The sequence below is a fragment of the Colobus angolensis genome, unplaced genomic scaffold (assembly GCF_000951035.1).
Source record: "Colobus angolensis palliatus isolate OR3802 unplaced genomic scaffold, Cang.pa_1.0 Scaffold605, whole genome shotgun sequence".
Taxonomy (NCBI): Eukaryota; Metazoa; Chordata; class Mammalia; order Primates; family Cercopithecidae; genus Colobus; species Colobus angolensis.
In genome coordinates this window covers 390520-415276 of record NW_012119655.1, presented here as the reverse complement: position 1 = coordinate 415276, position 24757 = coordinate 390520, and the positions used below count along the sequence as shown (strand labels likewise).

The 24757-nt window shown below is 38.9% G+C and overlaps 1 protein-coding gene and 1 long non-coding RNA gene across 3 annotated transcripts in view; one reads left to right on the top strand and one right to left on the bottom strand.

The window, feature by feature from the left end:
* LOC105527050 overlaps nucleotides 1–1629 on the bottom strand; it is a 36904-nt gene extending 35275 nt beyond the window's left edge. Inside the window, exon 1 of the long non-coding RNA XR_001004186.1 lies at nucleotides 1111–1629. This is a non-coding gene — a long non-coding RNA (uncharacterized LOC105527050). The remainder of the gene's footprint in view (nucleotides 1–1110) is intronic.
* A 32-nt stretch (nucleotides 1630–1661) lies between these two features.
* LOC105527047 (lanosterol 14-alpha demethylase) lies at nucleotides 1662–24540 on the top strand. 2 transcript variants are annotated; one of them, XM_011963233.1, is made up of 11 exons: nucleotides 1662–2022; nucleotides 4313–4411; nucleotides 7175–7351; nucleotides 8910–9036; nucleotides 10116–10290; nucleotides 12656–12775; nucleotides 13187–13382; nucleotides 18045–18140; nucleotides 19445–19480; nucleotides 19565–19613; nucleotides 22859–24540. In XM_011963233.1, the coding sequence occupies exons 1-11, from the start codon at nucleotides 1831–1833 to the stop codon at nucleotides 23035–23037; spliced, it is 1446 nt and encodes a 481-aa protein (XP_011818623.1). In that variant the 5' UTR covers nucleotides 1662–1830; the 3' UTR covers nucleotides 23038–24540. The 2 variants fall into 2 exon arrangements, with proteins under 2 accessions (XP_011818623.1, XP_011818622.1); XM_011963232.1 differs by having other exon boundaries at nucleotides 19445–19613.
* Nucleotides 24541–24757: the final 217 nt, after the last annotated feature.

Below are 24757 nucleotides of genomic sequence, written 5' to 3'. Positions count from 1 at the left end.
AGACGGGGTTTCACCGTGGTCTCGATCTCCTGACCTCGTGATCCGCCCGCCTCAGCCTCCCAAAGTGCTGGGATTACAGGCGTGAGCCACCGCGCCCAGCCACAGTGATGCCTTTTAATCACAGGCATTATAGGAGGGACAGGTTGGTAGGAGGAGACAATGGGTTTAGTTTTGGATTTACTGACCGGAGATGAGTGTTAGCTCTCTAGGTAGAGGTGTTCCGCAGGCAACTAGTGTTGCGGGATGAATCATAGACGGGAGAGACCGAGCAGAGTTCAGGAGAGCCTTTATTATTGAGGTGATCACTGGCTCAGTCGGACTAGGGTCCAGAAAGTCTGAGCCCCGAATAAAGGGATCAATCACCTTTTAAGCAGTTTGTGGCGGGAGTTACGTGCTGCAGGAAGCGTACTTGCAGAAGCAAGAACAAAGGCAGTTACTGTTTTACATTTGTTACACCTTACATCCTTGGGAATACCTGCTTTTGTAACACTTACCAGTTTTGTGACTTTACAGCAGCGCTAGGGAGGGAAGCAAGAACTCGCTGTGCCTCAAGGAATGTGAAACGATGGAACACAGATAAGACTCTCCGTGCATAGAGGAGAAATAAGCAGTTAATGTTCTCTCTTAACCCAGGCTTCGGGGGGTGGGGGGTGATATATTACATTCTACCTCAAGGGAAAGGATATACTTCTTGATTAATATACTTATACAATTCAGTAATTTTCCTTTCACTGGCTATTCCTAATCATTCCCCCAGGGCCTTGCAGTTTTGTCTCATTCGCTGCTCTATCCCGTAGCTGAGCACAAAACCTAGTTCTTAACATTGATTAAATAAATCTGGTCAGGTGCTCCCGTGGGTGATCTGGAAGGAGTTAAATTTGGTAGTCATGGGAGACGCTTCTGTGAAGCCATAGGAGCGAAGGTTGTGACGGCAGGACAGAACTCAGCTTCAGAATCTTTCTGGCCGCTAAACCTTCAGAGTAAGTGCCGTCCTTGGGGAATGCTGCTTCAAATGGCTCGCGACGTCCTACAACATCTACATTTATTTTGGGAAATCTGTTTCCGTAAAACCTAGCATACTTTTGTTAACTTATGGTGGCATATTAATACCTGTCAGGTAGATTTTAGTAGGAGTGGGACGGGGCTGACCTCACCGTCCCACCCTTCGGTATAAGGCCGGCGTCTTCACGATCTCGCTTTTCACAACCCCAGCCCCTGAGGGCTTATCTGGAGCTGTCGGAGTCCCCAGGACGTGGCCCCGGAGAAGGGTGAGGTGCCACAGTTCCAGGTGTCACAGTTCCCCGCGCCCGGACAGGGGGCGGTGCTCACGCCCCAGGCCCGGCTGACGCGATGTAGGCCGAGATCACCTCAGGCGCTCGCGGTGCAATCACAGAGCGCGCCGTAGCCGGTCGAACTCGCCCTGAGATCCCTCCGCTCAGTGCCTTCAACGCCGTGTCCTGGTGCGCCGCACCCAGGCATACAAAAACGGGTCGCCCGCGATTCTCAGGGATTGATCGCCTCTTCAGCTAAGTTCTCCTCCGTTCCCGTACCACTGTGCCACAGGCGCAGCCCGCTTCCTCAGGGCCCCTATCCCGCGCAAGAAGACCAAGGCCTTACAGAGTGTTATTTAAGGGGCGTGGCCAGCGGAACATCCCGCCCCATTCTGTGACGCACGAGGTGGCGCGCGTGGGACCCGAGGGGTGGGGCTGGGTTTAGTAGGAAACCTGGGGTCCGGGGCCGCCTGTGGACCACCATCTGCCAGCTTCTCTCGCTCCGTCGATTAGGAGGAGCGGTGGCGACCTCGGCCTTCAGTGTCTTCGGCAGAGTGAAATGGCGGCGGCGGCCGGGATGATGTTGCTGGGCTTGCTGCAGGCGGGTGGGTCGGTGCTGGGCCAGGCGATGGAGAAGGTGACAGGCGGCAACCTCCTGTCCATGCTGCTGATCGCCTGCGCCTTCACCCTCAGCTTGGTCTACCTGTTCCGTCTCGCAGCCGGCCACCTGGTCCAGCTGCCCGCAGGGGCGGTACGTACATTCTTTAGGGTCCGAGTGGGGCGCGCGCCGCAGCTGAGGCGGCCGAAGAGCTGGCGTGGGCGGCTCCGTGGCCCCGACTGGCTCAGTGCTCTGGCTGGAAGGCAACTGGGGGCGACTGCAGCCATGCTTGGCGTGGCTGTGGTGGCAGGCGCGCTGGTGGCTGGGGTAGTGGCTGCGGCGGCGGCACTGCTGCTGGTGGCGCTGGCTGTGGCGCCCGCCGTTACCTTGTGATGGCAGGCGTTGCTGGCCTCCCCGGCTGTGTATCTGATCCTGGACGGGGTCGTGGTTGCGGCATTTGTGGTTGTAGCGGTGGCTGTACTGACCGCGGCAGTGGTGCTCCTAGTGGCGGTGGCTGGATTGGCGGCTGTGGGTTTGAACGACCCTGTGGTCGTTGGGGCCCTTGGTGGGGGTCTTGATGGCGATGCTGTTGGCAGCTGGCCCGTCATCCTGGAGGCTGCCCTGTGTGGTTCAGGGTTTTGTGGGCTGTAGTAGTGCCCCATATTAAGGAGGATGTGTAGAGTGTGATAGTGGGAGTGACTGGAGTATGGTAAGGGCCTTCCTCCGATGCTGACAATGTAACAGTTTCTCGGCCAGACGCGGTGGCTCATGCCTGTAATCCCAGCACTTTGGGAGGCCGAGGCGGGTGGATCGGGTGGATCACCTGATGTCAGGAGTTCCAGACGAGCCTGGCCAATAATGTACTAAAATACAAAAAACAAAACAAAACAAAACAAAAATTAGCTGGATGTGGTGGCGCACGCCTGTGGTCCCAGCTGCTTGGGAAGCTGAGGCCCGAGAATCGCCTGAACCCAGGAGGCGGAGGTTGCAGTAAGCCGAGATCGCGCCACTGGACTCCAGCATTGGCGATAGCGTGAAATTCCGTCTCAGAAAAAAAAAAAAAATCATTTTCTCCAATTTAACAGCTTTATTAACCTAGCTTTCAACCTCCTAAATGTTATTTGATGGATGCACCCTTTACAGTCAGCAATAAGTAGTAGCTTTTGGAAACTATCCTTTTACTGACAATGCAATGTACAAACTTTTGGCCAAGTAGCTTTTAAATAATTTTTGTTTGAACCATACCAGGCATAAGACAGAGTTATTTATTTATTTATTTCCTACACATGGGATTTTTAAGGAAGTGATATTTGTCTCTGGGAAGACAAAGTTACTTTTACTGTTTAAAGATAGTTCTGTTAGCTGAGGAGTACTGTGAGGTTGTGGGGCTCCTTTCTGTTTGAGACCACCAGAGAATTGAGGAGTATTACCCTTTTTCATTATTGTAAGTTTGATTTTCGGGATACTTAATGTTGTAATCTGCAGGTCTCATTTTGTGGCATCTAAAGAACCTTTTATGAAGAATGCTAGAGTTCTTGCTAGAGCTGATCTACTCTCTAAAATCAGTGACTCTAGTTCACTTGCAGTGAGAGAAGCTGAGATGGATTGTTTACTGAGAAATAAATGTAGCTTCTTAAACATTTCCCTTCTTTCTATACCACAAGTTACTGTTTGTTTTTTTGATACCTTCTTTAAGCAAGTATCTGGGACTAAAATTGTGAGTAGTAGAAGAAGTAAGTAGTGAAGAAATAATATAGTGGGCCCTCTGGGGACACGAATTCCACATTTGGGAATTCAACCAAGTGTAGATCTAAAATACTTGGGGGAAAAACCCCAATACAAAATAACACAACAATAAAAAATAATACAAATAAAAAAACACAGTTTAACAACTATTTACATAGCCATTACATTGTATAGGGTATTGTAAATAATATAGAAATGGTTTAAGGTATATGAGAGGATGTGCATAGGTTATATGCAAATACCTTGCCATTTTGTATAAGGGACTTGAGGATCCCTGGATACAAATCTGTGAGGGGGTCCTGGAACCAGTTCCCCACAAATGGCAAAGGACAACTGTAGTTTGACCTTTTTGGTTTTTTGCTATTAATGGTTAGAAAAGTTGCCTGGAGACACCAATAATAAATGGCCATTTTCTGGACAGTGTCCATCATTTACAGTTACAGTGCCTTAGTGTTTATCTAGTCGTTTATTTTACACCTTGTTTTGAGTTTCTGTTCATTTCTACAATAGCTACTCTCTTAAGGTATTTGCGATTTGGCTGTTCTCAAGTTACTTCTGATGCTTCCTTTTTTTTTGGAAACTTTTTTTTTTAAAGTCTTAATAGCTATTTCGTTTTAATAGTTTGGTCATGAAATGAAACTGGATTTCTCTCTTGAAATGAAGCGAGAACTGAATTTATTATTTTTTTCTCTTGTAGAAAAGTCCTCCATACATTTTCTCCCCGATTCCATTCCTTGGGCATGCCATAGCATTTGGGAAAAGTCCAGTTGAATTTTTAGAAAATGCATATGAGAAGGTAAGTCTTCCAAATAATTAGAGGGGAAAAAAAAAAACCAAAGAAAAACTAGAGAAGTGCTTTTTAAACTTTTGTTTAAAAAAGTGGCAGAACATTTAAAAACATTGTAATTGTATATGTATCTTCAGTATGGGAAACAAAATGGAAACTGCTCTGGTTTAAGAGATGGTGTCTAACAAGTACCTATCGTTTTAGCTTTTCCCATGTCCTGGGGTCATCTTTGAGACACCATTGAGGAACCCTGTAGTTCTGGCAACTGTGGTTTAAAAGCCACTGTTCTGAGTTTTCTATTCACTTATTGTTGTTAAAATTGATATTAATTAACCCTCATTTTTCTTTACCATGCATCTGTGGGATTTTCTAACCTGCTTTATACATCTTCTATGATTTCACTGTCCACTTGGATGACTCACATGACAGCATAGCTACCCAATTCTTTGCCCATCTTCTCTCTAATGAGCTTTCCTGTGCCAGTTAAGCCATTTACTTCACAGTCTCACTTTGGACTTCTCACTCTTAACTGTTTCACCTTCACAGTATTAATTTAGATATCCTATTCTTAGACCATACCTTCTCCTGGTTTGCTTGTGCAACTCCTAAAATTATAACTATTCTTTGACCTCGTTGGATCTTGCATTCCATTTACTTTCTCCTGATCCATCAGCCTTCATTCTTCACTTTCCTTTTTCCACTTTGGGTCCATGGCATGTCGTTTCCATTACACTCTTGCCAATACTATACTTTAAATTTCCTAAACCCTGCATCTTTTCATTGTGTTCAGCTGGCAGAAGTCACCCTCGGAGGCAGCCAGTTATTGTCTCCCTCAGCACCAGATTGGTTTCGTCTTGATTTTATGATTGCCTACCTTAATGATATTTGAACACTGCTCCACAGTCCTGTTATGTTCTTGTGATTGGGCCTACCTTTCTGCTTATTACAATGACTAATTCAAACCTTCACTTTTCTAAACTTCTGAATCTTTCTACCTCTCCATTAAAGCAGATGATTTTTTCTCCTGTTTAGGAGACAATAATTAAAAACATTGATTTAGGAGACAATGATTAAAAACCATTTAAAGGAAACTTCCTCATTTTCTCAATTTCAAATATGCAAACCTACTTGTATTTATATAGTAATCTTATTCTCTTTTCTTCCTATCACAGTAATAATTATAAAACACTTACTTTATGCCAGTACTTAGTGCTTTACAAAGATCATCTCAGTGAAGCTGCACAGAAACCCTTTCAGGTATATTTGTTTTATAGATGACGAAACTGAGAAGCAGAGAGGATATATAATTTCTTCTTGGATTCACTGCTAGACAGTGGCCAGCCAGGATTTACACATGGTCTGATTTCTGAGCCTATACTTTTATTAACGATAACTTAATGGAAAACAAGTCATTAAGGTGCTAAGTAAGCCCAGGTACTCTTTTCTGCCCTGTATATAAAATTTGTATAATAATTTTATATACAAATATATACAAGTATATAAAATTTGGCAGCAGCTCTGTGAAGAACTGCTATTATTATTATTACCGTTGTATAGGTGAGAGAAACTAAACACAGAGATATTAAGTTCTCTGACTATAGGACCAAAGTCATATAGCAAATAGGTGGAGGAGCTGGGATTTGAACACAGACAGTCTGGTTCACTGTGTTCTACCACTTTGATTTTATTACAACTATATTTTGCCTCTTATTGGAGGCTGAACTCTCCATCCCTCTTTTGTCTTAGGAACTTTTTACTTTTATTTGTTTTCTCAGTGTATTGTTGACTTCTCTTTCAATGGCATCTTTCCTTTTTCTCTGAAAAATTCTTGTCACCCATTTAAAAACTTCCTTAAAATGGCTTGTGAGGCTCTGTGAGGTCTAGCACTGCCTCGTGCTCAACTCTCATCTTCTCCTTTCTCTTTCTCTTACCTTTAGGGCCTTTGTGTATGTTTAGCTACCAAACTAACTCCTCATTCTTCTGGTCTGAACCCAGTTGTCTTTTCCTCTGTTAGGTCTCCCTTTTTTAGATTTTCTCATCACAGAGTTGCTTTCCTTTCTGAATACTTGTCACATTTGCAGTTTTACTTTTGTTAATGTGATTATTTGATTAATTTGTATTTTTTCCAATAGACTAAGCTTGGTGAGTTGGGGACAGTATTTTTGTTCATGATTATACCCCCAGAGTCTAGTCTTCAATAATAATCAGAAAACTGCAAGGGGAAGCATTTAACATCTAACCAAATTAATATAAAATAAAAAAATGAAGTCATTTAGTATGGATGAGATAGTGCTAAAATAGATAAATAAACTTTTAGTGTCTTCACATAGCAGGTACTATGGAAAAGGTCAAAATCTTTGGTTAGTCTTGTAAAATTTGTTTTTAAACAAAGGAAAAGAAAAATCTATATTTTCAGAGGTGTTCATCACAGAATTAGCTGTAATAACTAAAGAAAACCCTGATGTCCAATAATAAAAGAGTAGTCAGTAAATTAACATTGTGATATTTATATAGACAATAGAAAATATTGTCAATATAAACTGAAAAAAGCATAATTAACAGTTATATTTGTACTACATTTGCAACTAAATGAACATAATTATAAATTTGGACAAAGACAGGAAGGAGGAGTATGGCAAGATGAAAAGAATTGCTTTAAGGTTTATATATGTTTTTATTTTTTCAATAATGCATTCTTTTGTGATTTTAAAGTTATTGTCTTAGTGTTGCATGTTTTTTGTAACATCACCATGTGTACTTTTCTCTTTTTAGTATGGACCTGTATTTAGTTTTACCATGGTAGGCAAAACATTTACTTACCTTCTGGGGAGTGATGCTGCTGCACTGCTTTTTAATAGTAAAAATGAAGACCTGAATGCAGAAGATGTCTACAGTCGCCTGACAACACCTGTGTTTGGGAAGGGAGTTGCATATGATGTGCCTAATCCAGTAGGTGACACTGTTATACCATGAACAAAGACAAATCTATACTTCAGTAGTTATAGCTAATAGTGAGACATTATACATTTAAAATGTAGAAATAGCCAGGTATGGTGGCTTATGTCTGTAATCCCAGCACTTTGGGAGGCCGAGGTGGGTCGATCACTTGAGGTCAGGAGTTCGAGACCAGCCTGGTCAACATGGCGAAACCCTGTCTCTACTAAAAATACAAAAATTAGCTGGGGCTGGTGGTGCATACCTGTAATCCCAGCTACTTAGGAGGCTGAGGCATGAGAATCGCTTGAACTTGGGAGGTGGAGGTTGCAGTGAGCTGTGCAGTGAGATCACACCACTGCACTTTAGCCTTGGCAACAGAGTGAGACTCTGTCTCAAAAACAAAAAACCACACCTACCCACCCACCCACCCACACCCACACCCACACACACACACCCATCCACCCACAAAGAAACCAACCAAACAAAAATATAATACAATGTAGAACTGGTTTATTCACTTGGTTCAAACGTCTGAAGAAGGGCCGGGCGCGGTGGCTCAGGCCTGTAATCCCAGCACTTTGGGAGGCCGAGACGGGCGGATCACGAGGTCAGGAGATCGAGACCATCCTGGCTAACACGGTGAAACCCCGTCTCTACTAAAAATACAAAAAAACTAGCCGGGCGAGGTGTCGGGCGCCTGTAGTCCCACCTACTCGGGAGGCTGAGGCAAGGAGAATGGCGTGTGAACCCGGGAGGTGGAGCTTGCAGTGAGCTGAGATCCGGCCACTGCACTCCAGCCTGGGCGACAGAGCGAGACTCCGTCTCAAAAAAAAAAAAAGTCTGAAGAATCGTGAGAAGAAAGGCCATGGATAACTGATAAGTAATGGGTATTTTGTTTTATAGTTGCTGTCATGGCTAAACAGTATTAAAGGGCTTCCTGTATAAATAATAGAATCAGTGATAACTTAGCATATTGGGATTTAATATGAAAGGGTTATAAGACAATCCTGTTATTTCATCAAAAGGACTTCCTACCTACCCATTCCTGCCTGAAATTCTAACATAAGAGCTGTTTAGAGATTACTGACTTTAGAAGTCCTCTTTTAATGCAACTACTTCAGGTATGGGGTACATCTATGTGTATGTTTTACCCTCAAAAGCCAAATATGAAATTGTTTTAAGTTGATATAGAACACAAATCAGACAGTTGGCCCCAAAGCTTGGTGTGGGCTCTGGCTGTGAATGTAACACACATTAGTCAGTATCCTACTATAGCAGTTAAGAGTTAACATTAAATCTTGTTTGTAGTGATGGGGAATGAGGGAATGAATAGTTCTCCTTGAGGCCAAAAAAGAGGGCCCTGGAAAATCCCTCTGCTCAGATATTCATTTAGACTCCATTCATTTAGAGTCATATATATTTATTCTTTTAGACTCTTAAAATGTAAATGCCCAAAGGGTTAAAACCACTAATTGTGTTAGTGTTACATAGGTATAATAACCTAAATGGATTTCGTGATAAAACAAAAATGTGTTTTAGTGCTGTATCCCCTTTTTGAATTTTTTTGAAGGTTTTCTTGGAGCAGAAGAAAATGTTAAAAAGTGGCCTTAACATTGCCCACTTTAAACAGCATGTTTCTATAATTGAAAAAGAAACAAAGGAATACTTTCAGAGTTGGGGAGAAAGTGGAGAAAAAAGTAAGCAAAATGTTTTTTGTTTATCTTCACATTTCTACTTCTTTGTGAATAGAAAAGTAGAGTATATATATATGTGTAGTGTATAAAAAACAAATTACAGTGTATGTAAAACTACCTTGGATTTATGGGAGGGATATGTAATGATTACCATGAAGTTGTAACTGAGAATCCAGCTTTTATACTGGGCTGCAGTTAAGTATTGCCTTCAGAGGCAATTGCTGTGCCCATAGTAGGAAGCAACATCTGCCCACAGGGCGGCAGGACCCAGGGCAGCAGGTCACTACATTCTGGGTCTGGCCTTTGGCCTCCATAAGAGGTCCAGAATCTTTGTTTTTGGTGTACTTAAGTTGATATGATATATATTCTAATCATATAAGAAATTGATGTATAAATTAGAATGCCAATGTAATAATGCATGTGAGACTTACAATTACAGCAGCAAGAAATCCAGAATATTTACTGATATTCTCTTTATTGACAAATATAATTGGAAAGCCAAATGATCATTGAAAGTTCATTTAGTGAATGTGGAATTAACAGGAAATTAATTGGATAATTTTTGTGAGTTGAATGTCATCAAATTATGCTTGCTTGCTGCATTTGTCTCCAGTGTTGGGATATACTAATTGGTGATTATAGTTTTCTTTTGTATATGACTAGTAATTCCATTTTAGTCCTGATCTTCCTACTTTTAACCTGGGAAATAATCTGATCTTTGGCTACTGGTCCTTGGGAAGTACCTTATTATTGTCATATGCACTATAAATAACATTTTTCTGCTTTTGTTATTGTGACCTGAAAGTCAAATAACCACATTTATTCTTTTTATGATGAAGTGCTCATGAGTGAGGTTTTGAGATGTGTTTCTGGGATCTGTTTTGGCTGTTCAGAGGGACAGGGTACTTCCTATTGTTTGGTTTATTGCCCCTCTTTATAAGTTGTACATAGTCACATGTCTGTCTACAGACTTTTTTTGATGATATCAATAGGATCTTGTTTGTTATTGAGCTCTATTTTTATTCTCAATTTTCTTTCACTTTTTGGAAATAGTAATGAGAATAATCTTTTTTTCTCCCTAGATGTATTTGAAGCTCTTTCTGAGCTCATAATTTTAACAGCTAGCCATTGTTTGCATGGAAAGGAAATCAGAAGTCAACTCAATGAAAAAGTGGCACAGCTGTATGCAGATTTGGATGGAGGTTTCAGCCATGCAGCCTGGCTGTTACCAGGTTGGCTGCCTTTGCCTAGTTTCAGGTATGGATAAAGAAGATACTACACTTGGTTATTTAACTTTGTATAATTATTGTAGTGTTGGTATGCTTTGCCTTAACAAAGATAAAAATTAAACAAGAAAAACATACAAAATGGGTAAGATTATGAGCCCCCTTTCTTCTATAAGAATTCAAGACAAGTTTTCTTTATATAGTGAGCTCATTTAAAGTAAGTTTCAGTTTATTACAAAGGTGACTTATTGTCTGTCTAGTCTAATATTTTATATATGTTTTTGTTTTTGAGATGGGGTCTTGCTCTGTTGCCCTGGCTGTAGTGCAGTGGTGTGATCTCGGCTCACTGCAGTCTCTGCCTCCTGTGTTCAAGCGATTCTCCTGCCTCATCCTCCCGAGGAGCTGGGACTACAGGCATGTGCCACCATGCCCAACTGATTTTTGTATTTTTAGTAGAGACAGGGTTTCATCATGTTGGCCAGGCTGGTTTCGAACTCCTGACCTCAGGTGATCCATCTGCCTCAGCCTCCTGAAGTGTTGGGATTACAAGCATGAGCCCCTGAGCCCAGCCTAGTTTAAAACCTGCTTACCTCACATATTCCTTATCCTCAGGAAAGTCTCTGAACTATACCTAAAAGTGATACAGCCCTTCTCTTAAGCACTTGTTTGACATCTTTGGTGGCTTTTTATTTTATTGTGAAGTTTCTTTGTTTTGAATATTTGTGCCTTTATTTAATTTTCTGTTTCTTAAGGACAGGGACTGCCTCTGATATAAAGAAATACTGCTTTTAGGACGTGATCTATAGCTTAGTGATTAGTGTTTTGCGTATTAGTAGGCTTTCTATACTTTTGTTGATTCATTTGTGTTTAGGTGTTTAGGTGACAGATGGGAGGAGATAGATTGCTAGTCCCTTTTCCTTCTATTTCTGTCCCTTATATCTAGTTATAGATTAGAAGAGGGGTGGAAGTAAAAGGAAGAGCCAGGAGAGATTCTCTAAAGTTCTCTGGAACTCATCATACCTTATATTTGCAAGTAGCTTTGCAGTTTCAAAATGTTTTAATATATATTATATTAGAACATCTCCATAAATGTGCATTTCTTTTTTTTTTTTTTTTTGAGATGGAGTCTCACTCTGTTGTCCAGGCTGGAGTGCAGTGGTGCTATCTCGACTCACTGCGAGCTCCACCTCCTGGGTTCATGCCATTCTCCTGGCTCAGCTTCCCAAGTAGCTGGGACTACAGGCGCCCGCCACCACACTTGGCTAATTTTTTTGTATTATTAATAGAGATGGGGTTTCACTGTGTTGGCCAGGATGGTCTCGATCTCCTGACCTCATGATCCGCCTGCCTAGGCCTCCCAAAGTGCTGGGATTACAGGCATGAGCCACAGTGCCTGGCCCATAAATGTGCATTTCTACCTGCCTGTTTCTACCTGCTGTGTCTCTTGGATGAAGTCAGAGCTTGTTGTATTAAGCCCTTTACATTCTGGCCCAGTCTTTCTTTCTTTTACTCATATCGACTAATTTAACCAGATTATTCTATTCACCTTCTTAAACAGGCCTATGTTTTCTTGGTTTGACTGTATTCATACGGTTAAGCTCTAACCTCTTCTGTACACATGGTCTTAGTCGATTCTCAGTAACAGAATAACAGTCTTGTAAATGAAACAGTGTAGGAGTTTTTATTAGAAGGCTTGATTTAAGAGGGGGCTTGGGAGTCAGATTGCCTAGTTTAAAATTCAAGCTCCAATGTTTGCTTTCTGTGTGATCTTATGCAGCTAGCTATAACTTGAGGTTAATGTATGTACCTCACAGGAAGATAAAAGTGAGTAATTCATGTAAAATACTTAACATGATACCTGCTACATAATGAACATATTATTTAAAGGTAAAATTTAGGAGTTGAAGTTTGTTTTCTGAATCTGCTAGTATTTTCACCCCCTACAAAAAACTGTTGTATTAGAAAGTGAAAAGTAGAATCAGATTCCATAGAAGAACCAGAGTGACTCTCCTACTTTAAGACTTGATTTGGTATTAAAATTGGAATTTTATGTTAATTTAAGAGTATTCTACTTTCTGTTGAACTGGAAAATACTCCTAAAGGAATTTCTTCCTTGTTTTAGGCCTTTAGTTTGAACATAGGTAATATGTTAAGAATCTGAGATATATATGTTAAATAAAGCACAGTTCTTGCCCTTAGGGACTATGGACATTTTTAACAATGTAAGATTTTCATGACTTCCAATATGTTCCTGGTTCTGATTTTTTTGTCAATTATTTTAGAGTCATTAAAGTTGGTTAAATAAGGTGCTTTATGCTAGGTCCTGGTTTTCAAAATGAATTTGATCCTAGAAGGTTCTTTATTTTAAAAAAATCATCTTTATCTTTTAATTACAGACGCAGGGACAGAGCTCATCGGGAAATCAAGGATATTTTCTATAAGGCAATCCAGAAACGCAGACAGTCTCAAGAAAAAATTGATGACATTCTGCAAACTTTACTAGATGCTACATACAAGTAAGTGCTATTCAGATAACATATTAAGCTGAAGCAGGAAATTACACATTAAAACACAAGTAATATTTCCAGTTAAAAAACAGTGTTGCTGGCAAAATAAGTTGGTAGCTATGATCCTTGGACTTTTTAAATTGTTGAGACGTAAACTATCGGCATCTGTATCTTACTGTAATCCCAGTGACTGGGTATGGTAAAAGTTTGCTAATGAACTATAATGGAGTCTTTTGTAATCAAAATCGTTTTGTGGTGGTCTATCTCTTCCCTAAGAGAAAAAAATTCTGACTTGTGATAGTCAAATATAAGAGACTATTATACCTGAAAAATGTATTCATTATGACACTTTATTTAAAGGTTGAGGCATGAAATGTATCTGCCAAAATGTTAAATTTGTGTGTTTGGTTCATTCCTTAGGGATGGGCGTCCTTTGACTGACGATGAAGTAGCAGGGATGCTTATTGGACTACTCTTGGCAGGGCAGCATACATCCTCAACTACTAGTGCTTGGATGGGCTTCTTTTTGGCCAGAGACAAAACACTTCAAGAAAAATGTTATTTAGAACAGAAAACAGTCTGTGGAGAGAATCTGCCTCCTTTAACTTATGACCAGGTTTGTTGGATTTTTCAGTTTCATTGCTGCCTTATGACTTTGAGTATCTGTGGCTAATTTTTGAAAGGGACAATTTGAGAGTTTCTATGTACTATAGCTTAAACTGATCAGCTTCTCTATTTTTAGCAAATTCCCCATAACCTTACCTAAAATATCTTAATGTTATTGCTTCTTGCCATAACATGAGCAGAGACTTCTAAAAGTAGTAATAGTAGTAATGAGGACTAGATATTTACAAACACTATATGCAGCTTGCTGGGGTGGAAAGGAAGAGAGAACAACTCACTGCACAACCTGACATTCCATCTTGGAAGCAAACCTTGTTGATATCATCTTCCTGTTATCTTTTGTGTTTTTGGTCCTATATTAATATGGTGTATTACACTGATTTTCAGATGTTAATTGTATTCCTGGGATAAATCCTACTTTGTCATGGTGCATAGTTCTTTTTATATGTTACTGCATTCAGTTTGCTGGTGTTTTGTTGAGGATTTTTGCATCCATATTCATAAGGGATATTGATCTCTAGTTTCACTGTGATGTCTTTGGCTGGTTTTGATATCAGGATCATACTGGTCTCATAGAATGAATTTGGAAGTATTCTTTTTTTCTTCTGATTTTTGGAAGAGTTTGTGGATGATTGGTGTCAATCCTTTTTTTTACATATTTGCTAAAAGTCAGTGAAATCATCTAGGTCTGTGCTTTTCTTTCTGGGAAGACTTTACTCACTAATTCAATTTATTTGTGACAGATTTATTCAGATATTCCATTTCTTCTTATGTCATTTCAGTAGTTTATATCTCTAGGAATTTGTCCATTTCATCTAGGTTACCTAATTTGGCATACAGTTGTTCATAGTATTCTTATAATCCCTTTTATTTCTGTAAGCTCAGTATTGATATCTCAACACTCATTCTTGTTTTTAGTAACTTTTAAAATAACAGCTTAATTGATATATTTACATACCATAAATCTATCCATTTAAAATCTACACTTTGTGGTTTTTAGCATATTCAGAGTTGGGAAACCATCATCATAATTTAATTTTAGAACATTTACATCACTCCCAAAAGAGAGCCAGTACCCATTAGCAGACATGCTTCATTCTTCCTGACTCCTGCCCCTGGCAACCATTAATCTCTTTTTGCCTCCATGAGTTTGCCTATTCTGGATATTTCATATAAATGGGATCATACAATATGTAGTCTTTTGTGACTAGCTTGTTTCACTTCGCATGTTACCAGGGTTCATCCATGTTGTAGCATGTATCATTACTTCAGTCTTTGTTATTACCAATAATACTTCATTATATGGATATACCACATTTTGTTTATTCATCAGTTGATGGACATTTGGGTTGTTTCCACCTTTTAAATTATTATGAATAATGCCGCTCTAAACATTTTTTGTATACTGTATATTTGTATTTGTATACTGATTTTATGTGGACATGTGTTTTCAGTTTTGTGGGGATCATACCTAGGAGTAGAATTGCTGGGTCATAAGATAACTTTGAAGAACTGCCACACTGCTTTTAAAAGTGGCTGCACCACTTTCAAATCTCAATAAACAGTGTATGTTGGTCCTGACTTCACCCCCTCACCAAACTTGTTAACTTGATTTTTTTGTTATAGTAGGTGTGAAGTGGTACTTTTTTTTGTTTGTTTTTGTTTTTTTGAGACAGAGTCTTGGTGAGATGCCCAGGCTTGAGTGCAATGGCACCATCTTGGCTCACTGCAACCTCAGCTTCCCAGGTTCAAGCTATTTTCCTGCCTCAGCCTCCCAAGTAGCTGGGTGCACACCACCACACCTAGCTAATTTTTGTATTTTTAGTAGAGATGAGGTTTCACCATATTGGCCAGGCTGGTCTCGAACTCCTGACCTCAAGTCATGCGCCTGCCTTGGCCTCCCAAAGTGCTGGGATTACAGGCATGAAGCACCGTGCCCAGTTGGTATTTTGTTTTGATTTTTCATTTTCCTGGTGACTAGTGATGTTGAATGTCTTATGATATGCTCTTTGGCTTTGGTATATCTTCTTTGGAGAAATGTCTGCTCACATCCTGTTCCCGTTTTTAAAATGAGTTGTCTTTTTATTATTGAGTTGTAAGAGTTCATGTATTTTTTTTTTTAATGTGCTTTTGGTGTCGGAGAAACCAGTACCTAATCAAAGCATATGAAGATTTATTTCTGTGTATTCTTCTTAGTGTTTTGTAGTTTCATATCTTACATTTAGGTCTTTGATCGGTTTTGAATTAATATATGTATATGGTGTGAGGTTATCATTCTTTTGCATGTGGTTATCCAGTTGTCCCACACTGTTTGTTGAAAAGACTATTTTTTCTGCGTTGAATTGTCTTTGCAAAAAATTCTATTATAGCTAGGCGCAGTGGCACATGCCTGTATTCTCAGCTACTGAGAAGCTGAGATGGGAAGGTCACTTGAGCCCAGGACTTGGGGTCCAGCCTGGGCAACATAGTGAGACCCTGTATGTAAAAAAAAAAAAATGTTTTAAAAAGCCTCTTGACCATACATTTAAGGCTTTATTTCTGGACTCAGTTCTATTCCATTGATATGTTTAATCTGGTGCCATTACAATAGTTTTGTAATAAGTTTTGAATTCGGGAGTGTGAGTCCTCTGACTTTGTCCTTTTCAAGGCTGTTTATCTACTCTAGTCCCTTTAATTTCCATATGAATTTTGGGGTCAGTGTGTCAATTTCTGCAAAGAAGCTAACTGAGTTTTTTGACAATGTTTGCATTGTATTGCTATGTTAATTTGGGAGCATTGCTATCTTAACAATTTCAGTCTTTACATCTATGAACATGGGATGTCTTTCTATTATTTTAGTTCTTTAATTTCTTTCAACAGTGTTTTGCAGTTTTTGGTGCACAATGTTTAAACTTCTCTTATTAAATGTATTCTTAAATATTTTATTATTATTATTATTTTGATGTTATTCTTTCTTCTGCCAGTTCAAATCTGCTGTTGATTCCCTCGGGTGAATTTTTCATTTCAGTTCTCATACTTCTTAGTTCTTGAATTTCTATTTGGTTTTCTAAAAAAAAATTGTTGATATTCTCTATTTTACTAGTGATAACTAGGCATATTTTACTATAATTCTTTGAACCTATTTATAATAGCTGATTTAAATCATTATCTAGTAAGTCCAATGTCTGGGCTTCTTCATCGATAGTTTCTATTAAACTGCTTTCTTTTTCTATGCACTGGCCATACTTTCCTGTTTTGGTGTGTTTTTTGTAAGCTTTTGTTGAAAACTACATTTAAAATAATGTATCTGGGGAAATCAGATGCCCTCCTCCCTGGGTTTATTGTTGCTGGCTTTTTGTTATTGTTACTGCTGCTGCTGTTTGTTTACTACCTTTCCTGGATTAATTATGTCATTCTTTGTTTAGTGAAGTCTTTGAAATCTCTGCTTACTTACTTTAGTGGGCATCTGATATTTGGACAGAGATTTACTTAGGTGCTTTGAACAGCCAGTCTCCTAGCTTTTGCTGAAAGGCTCTGTGTGTGTGTGTTAGGGGATGTTATTAACACTCCAACAGGCAGTTACAAGTCTGCCTTCACTACCTGTCTACACAGGTCAGCCAGAGGTAAAAGATTGCAGCCTCTTAGATCTTACCTGGGCATGTGCATGGTCTTATACATATGTGTGGCCTTCAAGATCCTCTTATGTTGGAACTTTTCAAAGTCTCCTGTGGACATCTTATTCTCCAGTTTTCCCTTTTAAACTTACTGTTCTGTCTCTTAGCACCAATTGATATCACCATCTCTGGTGCCTTCAGTGTTAAACAATTTTTGCTAATTATTTTTGGAAAATTTGCTCTGGCTCCTCTTATACTTGTTAGGCTTCTGGCTTTCACAGCTGCTATAGTTGCCATGCTATTGGTTTCCGGGGCTGCCATGGATTTGGGGAGAGGAGGATGAGAGAAATACAACTTCCACTACCACAAAGCTTACTCTTCTTACCAAGATTCAGATTTATTTTTCTTGAATTCACTCTCCTTACATTGTTGCAAGCCTTTGGTTAATCTTCCAGAATTTTGAAAAAGTTGACATTGAGATTTTTGCTACTGTTCTCATTTTTTGGAGGAGTGAATTTTGTAGGTTCTTACTTCATTCTTTAGGGCGGATTGCCTTTCTTTCTGTTACCTTTTTTTTTTTTTTGAGACGGAGTCTCGCTCTGTCGCCCAAACTGGAGTGCAGTGGCCGGATCTCAGCTCACTGCAAGCTCCGCCTTTTGGGTTCACGCCATTCTTCTGCCTCAGCCTCCCGAGTAGCTGGGACTACAGGCGCCCGCCACCTCGCCCGGCTAGTTTTTTTGTATTTTTTAGTAGAGACAGGGTTTCACCGTATTAGCCAGGATGGTCTCGATCTCCTGACCTCGTGATCCGCCCGTCTCGGCCTCCCAAAGTGCTGGGATTACAGGCTTGAGCCACCGCGCCCGGCCTCTTTCTGTTACCTTGCCCTCCTTTTTCACCTTGGACAGTGGTAGAGCATGATAATCCCAGCCATCCTGAACCAGTTACCTCTGTACTTTTAGCTGGAATGCAAGCTGTCTTGTACTAACCAAGACGTTAAACTAATTTTTTATACTGTTGAAGTATGTTATTTATAACAATCAGGAAATGCTTTCTCATTTTAGCTCAAGGATCTAAATTTACTTGATCGCTGTATAAAAGAAACATTAAGACTTAGACCTCCTATAATGATCATGATGAGAATGGCCAGAACTCCTCAGGTGAGTATCTTGGCTATATCTTCCCCTCTATACCCCTGGTTTTTATTTATCAAAAAGAGGAAATAGCTGGGTGTGGTGGTTCACACCTGTAATCTCAATACGTTGGGAGGCTGAGGTGGAAGGATCACTTGAGGCCAGAATTTGAGACCAGCCTGGTTTGAGACCAACATAGTGAGACCGACTTCATCTCTACAAATTTTTTTCTAAAAATTAGCTGGCCAGAATTGCACATGCTTGTGGTCCCAGCTACTCAGGAGGCTGATGTGGGTAGATTGCTTGAGCCTGGGAGGTTGAAACTGCAGTGATCCATGATCACACCACTGCACTGCTGCCTGGGCAACAGAGCAAGACCTTGTCTCAAAAAAAAGGAAAAGAGGAAGTAGAGTAGCATAAAATAGATTTTTTTTAAATTAAAAAAGTAGAATAATCATTTCTACCTAACTTCAGTTTTATATATTCTAAAAACATATTTTTAAACATAATTGTAGATAGAATACATGCTAATCTTTTTTTTCTTTTTTTTTTAAAGATGGGGTTTCTCTTGTTGCCCAGGCTGGGGTGCAATGGCGCAATCTCGGCTTACCACAACCTCCGCCTCCTGGGTTCAAGCGATTCTCCTGCCTCAGCCTCCCGAATAGCTGAGATTACAGGGGCATGCCACCACACCTGGCTGATTTTTTGTATTTTTAGTGGAGACAGGATTTCTCCATTTTGGTCAGGCTGGTCTCAAACTCCTGACCTCAGGTGATCCACCCACCTTGGCCTCCCAAAATGCTGGGATTACAGGCGTGAGCCACTGTGCCCGGCCTACATGCTAATATTTAATGCTAATCATGCTCTGCATTTTTCTTTAACAATTGGGGTTTTAAAAATGAAAGTACATATTTTTCTTGGTTTTAAAAATAACATTTTGTTGTAAAAAATTGTTAGTATGAAGTGTACTAATTGGATAGTGAAAGTCTCTCTGAAATTCAAATCCTACCTCCAAGGCATTATGGGTTTGATTTGTGTACTATGTACTTCCAACCTAACGCTGGCTCACTGGAAATCATCTTGAGTTAAAATAATTTTTACTTTGCCTATTATCTAGCCAGTTTTTAAATATATGTACAGATGGTTCTTGATTTATGGTGATTCAACTTACAATTTTTTGACTTTATGATGGATTTATCAGGATGTAAACCTATCATACGTCAAGGAGCATCTGAGTATCCATGTATATTCATGCTTTATTACACAATTATCTGATTATTTGGCAGCACATTTTAAAATTCTCTAATGAAATGTGTGGCTTTTGTTTATAGACTGTGGCAGGGTATACCATTCCTCCAGGACATCAGGTGTGTGTTTCTCCCACTGTCAATCAAAGACTTAAAGACTCATGGGTAGAACGCCTGGACTTTAATCCTGATCGCTACTTACAGGATAACCCAGCATCAGGGGAAAAGTTTGCCTATGTGCCATTTGGAGCTGGTGAGATGATTATATTTTATATTGGAAATGTTTGTTCTGATAACATAATTGTCTCTGTCACAATATTCCATATGAATTGTGTTTACAAATTATCTCTCCCTTTCCTCATTAGGGACATTTTTGCAAACTTTTATGGGAGAAGAATCTTTATAAGTTGGAGAAAAATATTTCCTTTGTACTAAGTGGAATTGTTCAATGAATCCTTATATAGTGCTTCATTACTTCCTAACCTGTCTGGTTTTATTAGGTCTAATTTTTATAGTCCACCCTTGTTTTCCCTTACAATAGTATTTAAAGCTCTTTGTGGATTTTTCTTTTAAAGAACCACTGGAGTCAGCACACCATTCAGGGAATTAATTTAAGTTAAATATAAGAGATTACTAGTATTTCACAAAAAAGCAAAGGCAGTCTTTTAAAATTAAAGCTTTTCTGGATTGTCAGTCAACATTTTTGCTCTCTGTGAATATCCTTATGAGAAAATGGTCTTTGAATCTGGGCAGGTTGTGTGTAGGCTTGCAAATTTCATTTTCAATAAGATCCTAAAATAATTTAGGTATACCGTTGTTTCTTCAGTAATTTCTCTATCCATTGCTTCTCTGTACTGATTAAACTATATTCTATGACTTGAGTCTTTCCAAAGGGATCATTTAAATGACAGATGACTTGTCATTGGTCACACTTTTTCCATGTATAAAGGAAAGTATAAAGTCCTTTGGGAACTTCGTATCTTAACTTTATGTAATAAATTTAATACCGTGGTATATAACACAATATATAAAAGAATCATAGTTTTTTTTGTTTGTTTGTTTGAGAGTCTTGCTTTGTCACCCAGGCTAGAGTGCAGTGGTGCAATCTCTCAGCTCACTACAACCTCCACCTCGGGGTTCAAGTAATTCTCGTGCCTTAGCCTCCTGAGTAGCTGGGATTACAGTTGTGTAACCACCATGCTCAGCTAATTTTTGTACTTTTAGTAGAGACTGGGTTTCGCCATGTTGGTCAGGCTGGTCTTGAATTCCTGGCCTGAAGTGATCTGCCCACCCCGGCCTCCCAAAGTGCTGGGATTACAGGCGTGAGCCACGCCACCTGGCCAAAGAATCAGATTGTTAACAGATGGGAAGAGCGTTAGTTCTGTAGCCCAAATTCTGCCCCAAAGATGAATCATTTCTAAACTAGTAATTATCTGGTTTCCACTTGAACTTCATTAGAAATGGGTTGCGGGTTATTCAGTTACCTTATGTGATAGCTCATTCCATTTTTGGACAGCTGTCATTTTTAGAGCCTTATATTAAAGCTGAAATCTGTTTCCTTTTAACATCCCATTTATAGTTGGTCCTAACCTTAGTCTCTGAACTTATATTGTATGGGAGATTTGAGTACAGATATAATGTCTCCTCAATCTTTTTTTCAATCTTTGTGTTAGTTTCCTAGGGCTTCTGTAACTAATTACCACAATATGGTGGCTTAAAACAATAGAAATTTATTCTCTCACAGTTTTGGAGGCTGAAAGTGTGAAATCAAGGTATTGGCAGGACCATGCTCCTCCTCAAGGTTCTACAGGAGAATCCTTCCTTGCATCTTTGTAGCTTCTAGTGGCTCTTGGCAATCCTTGGCTTGTAACTACATCGTTCCAATTACTACCCATCTTCAACAGGCTTTCTTCTTGTTCATGTTTCTGTATCTTCACATGGCATTCTTATAAGGACACCAGTCATTGGATCTAATGCCTACCCTAAGTCAGGGTGATCTCATCTTAAATAATTACATATATAAAGATCCTATTTTCCAATTAAGGTCACATTCTAAGGTTCTGGATGGACTTGAATTTGTGGGGGGATATATGATCTCACATTAATCTTGTTAAATATCACATTACATGTCTCTAATTTCTTTACTCATTCTTTTACTTTGTAATTGTGCTGTTTATTTATGTTGGTGCATATAGTTCATTCATTTTCATAATACTACATTTTGTGAATCATCAGAATTTATCTACTCTTTTGTTGATTCAGTTAGGATACTTCTTGCTTGTTGTGATTAAATCCTTTGACTATTCTTCCTGTAAGCCAAGCTTCTCTTTAGTTGTTATATTTGAAATATGGACCAACTTGTAAATGCTCATCTTAAATGTCACTCCTAGAAATAAGTACAGTAGGGGCCAAGCAAGCACTGTGCTAAGTACTCAGTATCAGTTTAGGTTTTTTCTTTTGATGAAAAATCTTGCAATGAAATGCCCAAATCTTAAGTCAACATTCATTGAGTTTTGACAAACGAATAATCTTTAGTTAAGTCTAATTTATCAGTCTTTTAAATCGTTATTGCTTTCTGGCCCTGTCTTGAAATTTTTGCTTAGCCCGTGTCATGAAGATATTCTCCTGTTCTTCTCTACTAAACTTTATGCTGTTAGCATCATGGTTTGTGACCCTTCTTGAATTAATATTTGATTATAGTGTGACATAGGAGTTGAATTTCATTTTTCCCCCATGTAATATCTAGTTATTCCTGGACCTTACGTTGAAAAGACTTTTTTCCTCATTGGCTTGGTGTCTTTACTGAGAATCAAACAACCATAAAAATACTCTGTTCTGGGCTCTCTGCTCTGTTCCATTTATCTATTTGTTGATCCTTACCCAGTACTACTCTGTGTTTTACCTTTAGTCTTGAAGTCAGATTTGAAATCAGTTTTATGTCCTCCAACTCAGTTCTTTTTCCAAGATTGCTTTGGATATCCTAGGTCCTTTGTATTTGCATATACATTTTAGAATCAGCTTGTCAGTTTCTACGTGGATGTGACTTTTTAGTATATGTATTATTTTGGGTTCATTAAATCTCATTTTCTTCCATAATCATTTATAATGACATTTGAGGTTTTGACTGGAAAGTTTTCATATTGACTTTTAACTAGGGCTTTCTTGGGACAGAAACAGAATATTCTACTATATTCCCAAACTAGATTACCATCTTATGATTCAAACTTTTCCATATATTTAACCCAGATATATGTTTTCAGAAAAAGTAATTGGAAAAGTTATGTGATTAGTCAAGTACTGTTTTCCTAAAATGTGATATTGAAAATCTCCTGGAATTTTTAATAATTCACACTGTTTTATGTGAAAAGAATGTCATCTTTTTATTAAACTATCTGTACATTTGCTGTTTATCTAAAATGTAGATAAAAAATATCACCTCAGGGTAAAAAGGATGAGAAAGAATTTAAACCGATTCTTGTAACTTTTTCTTTTTTTTAGGGCGTCATCGTTGTATTGGGGAAAATTTTGCCTATGTTCAAATTAAGACAATTTGGTCCACTATGCTTCGTTTATATGAATTTGATCTCATTGATGGATACTTTCCCACCGTGAATTATACAACTATGATTCACACCCCTGAAAACCCAGTTATTCGTTACAAACGAAGATCAAAATGAAAAAGGTTGCCAGGAACTAATACACGTGATCGTCACTGTAAGCCACAAAGGCGTTCGAAGAGAATGAAGTGTACAAAACAACTCTTTTAGTGTACTGTTTTTTTGAGTGTGTAATTCTAAAAGCCATTTTAACTTATGATTTAGTATTTTGTTAACTGAATGGTTCTATCAAGTATAATAGCATTTGAAACATTTTCTAATAGTTATGGTACTTATACATGTGCTTTCAGGAAGTTCATTAGTAAAACAATTGTTCAGGGGGGATCTAGGTAATTGGCAGATTCTAAATAATATAATTTCCAGGTAGTAATTTTAAGAGTACTCATAGCTCTTGCCAAATAAGTTCAGGGTATTCAAACCTTGGACTAGCCCTGCAAGGTATAAAGAATAAAGATCCCAGTGAGATACTTGGAAACCACAGGTTATTATTTATCTGGGCAATTATTGTGTGTGTGAGGGTGGAAGAGGGAATAATTGAACATCTAAAGCCTTGAATAAGAGAATACTAACTGTTTTAGTATGATGATATTCAGAAATGGAGAGGTTATAGAAAAATAAATCCTTTGGAATTTTAACTAAAATCACTGCATATAGGAAATTAAGAGATCTAGGACCATATTTGGTAAGATTTCTTAAAAATAATGTAATTATTAATGCTAAAGACTGCTCATGTATCTTGATCTAATTACTAAATAATTACATATTTACCTGATAAGTATGTATCTAATTCTACAAGGTCACATTTATGTGGAAGTCCAAAGTCAAGTCCTTAGGGGATAATTTTGTTTTGGCTCACATGTTCCCTGCTTCCTCTCTTTTTTTTTTTTTGAGATGGAGTCTAGCTCTGTTGCCCAGGCTGGAGTGCAGTGGCACGATCTTGGCTCATTGGATCCTCCGCCTCCCAGGTTCAAGCAAATCTCTGCCTCAGCCTCCCAAGTAGTTGGGATTACAGGCGCCTACCACCATGTCTGGCTAATTTTTTGTATTTTTAGTAGAGACAGAGGTTTCACTATGTTAGCCAGGTTAGTCTTGAACTCCTGACCTCGTGATCCACCCGCCTCAGCCTCCCAAAGTGCTGGGATTACAGGCGTGAGCCACCGTGCCTGGCCTTCCCTGCTTCCTCTCTAGAATCCAGTTAGGGATGTTTGTTACTACTTGTGTTAAAACAGTTAAACTAACTTTTTTCTTTTAAAAATGTGAGATCAGTGAACTCTGGCTTTAAGATAATCTGAAACAAGGTCCTTGGGAATAATATAATTGGTCACATTCTGTAAAGCACGTTCTGTTTAGGAGTCAACTTATCTTAAATTATAACTCCAGGCCTAACTATATGAGATGGCTGAAAAAATACCACATCATCTGTTTTCACTAGATGATGCCAAAATATTTTGCTTTATGTATATTATAGTTCTTTTTAAAAGGCTGGAAGACTCATGTTAAACTTTAATTGTGAAGGCAGAATCTCTGCTAATTTTTCACATTAAAATTCTCTTTGAAAAAATATAGTCTGTACTCATGAATTGTAAAGTATGTGCTTCAGTGAGCAGAGTTAGGGAATCCAGGAACTTGAGTGAGGGAAAAATTACATCTTTATTTGCACTAATTTCTAACTGCAATGTAGTATTTATTTCATTTATGAATTTGGGCAGCATTAGCAGTATCCATGATTTTGTCAATAGAAATCTCAGATATTTTCATACTACAGATGTTACAGATTTCT

Coding starts and splice junctions, on each gene's coding strand:
- LOC105527047 (XM_011963232.1), top strand. CDS start 1,831: ATGGCGGCGGCGGCCGGGATGATGTTGCTGGGCTTGCTGCAGGCGGGT. Junction 2,023..4,312: donor TCCAGCTGCCCGCAGGGGCG/GTACGTACATTC, acceptor TTTCTCTTGTAG/AAAAGTCCTCCATACATTTT. Junction 4,412..7,174: donor TAGAAAATGCATATGAGAAG/GTAAGTCTTCCA, acceptor TTCTCTTTTTAG/TATGGACCTGTATTTAGTTT.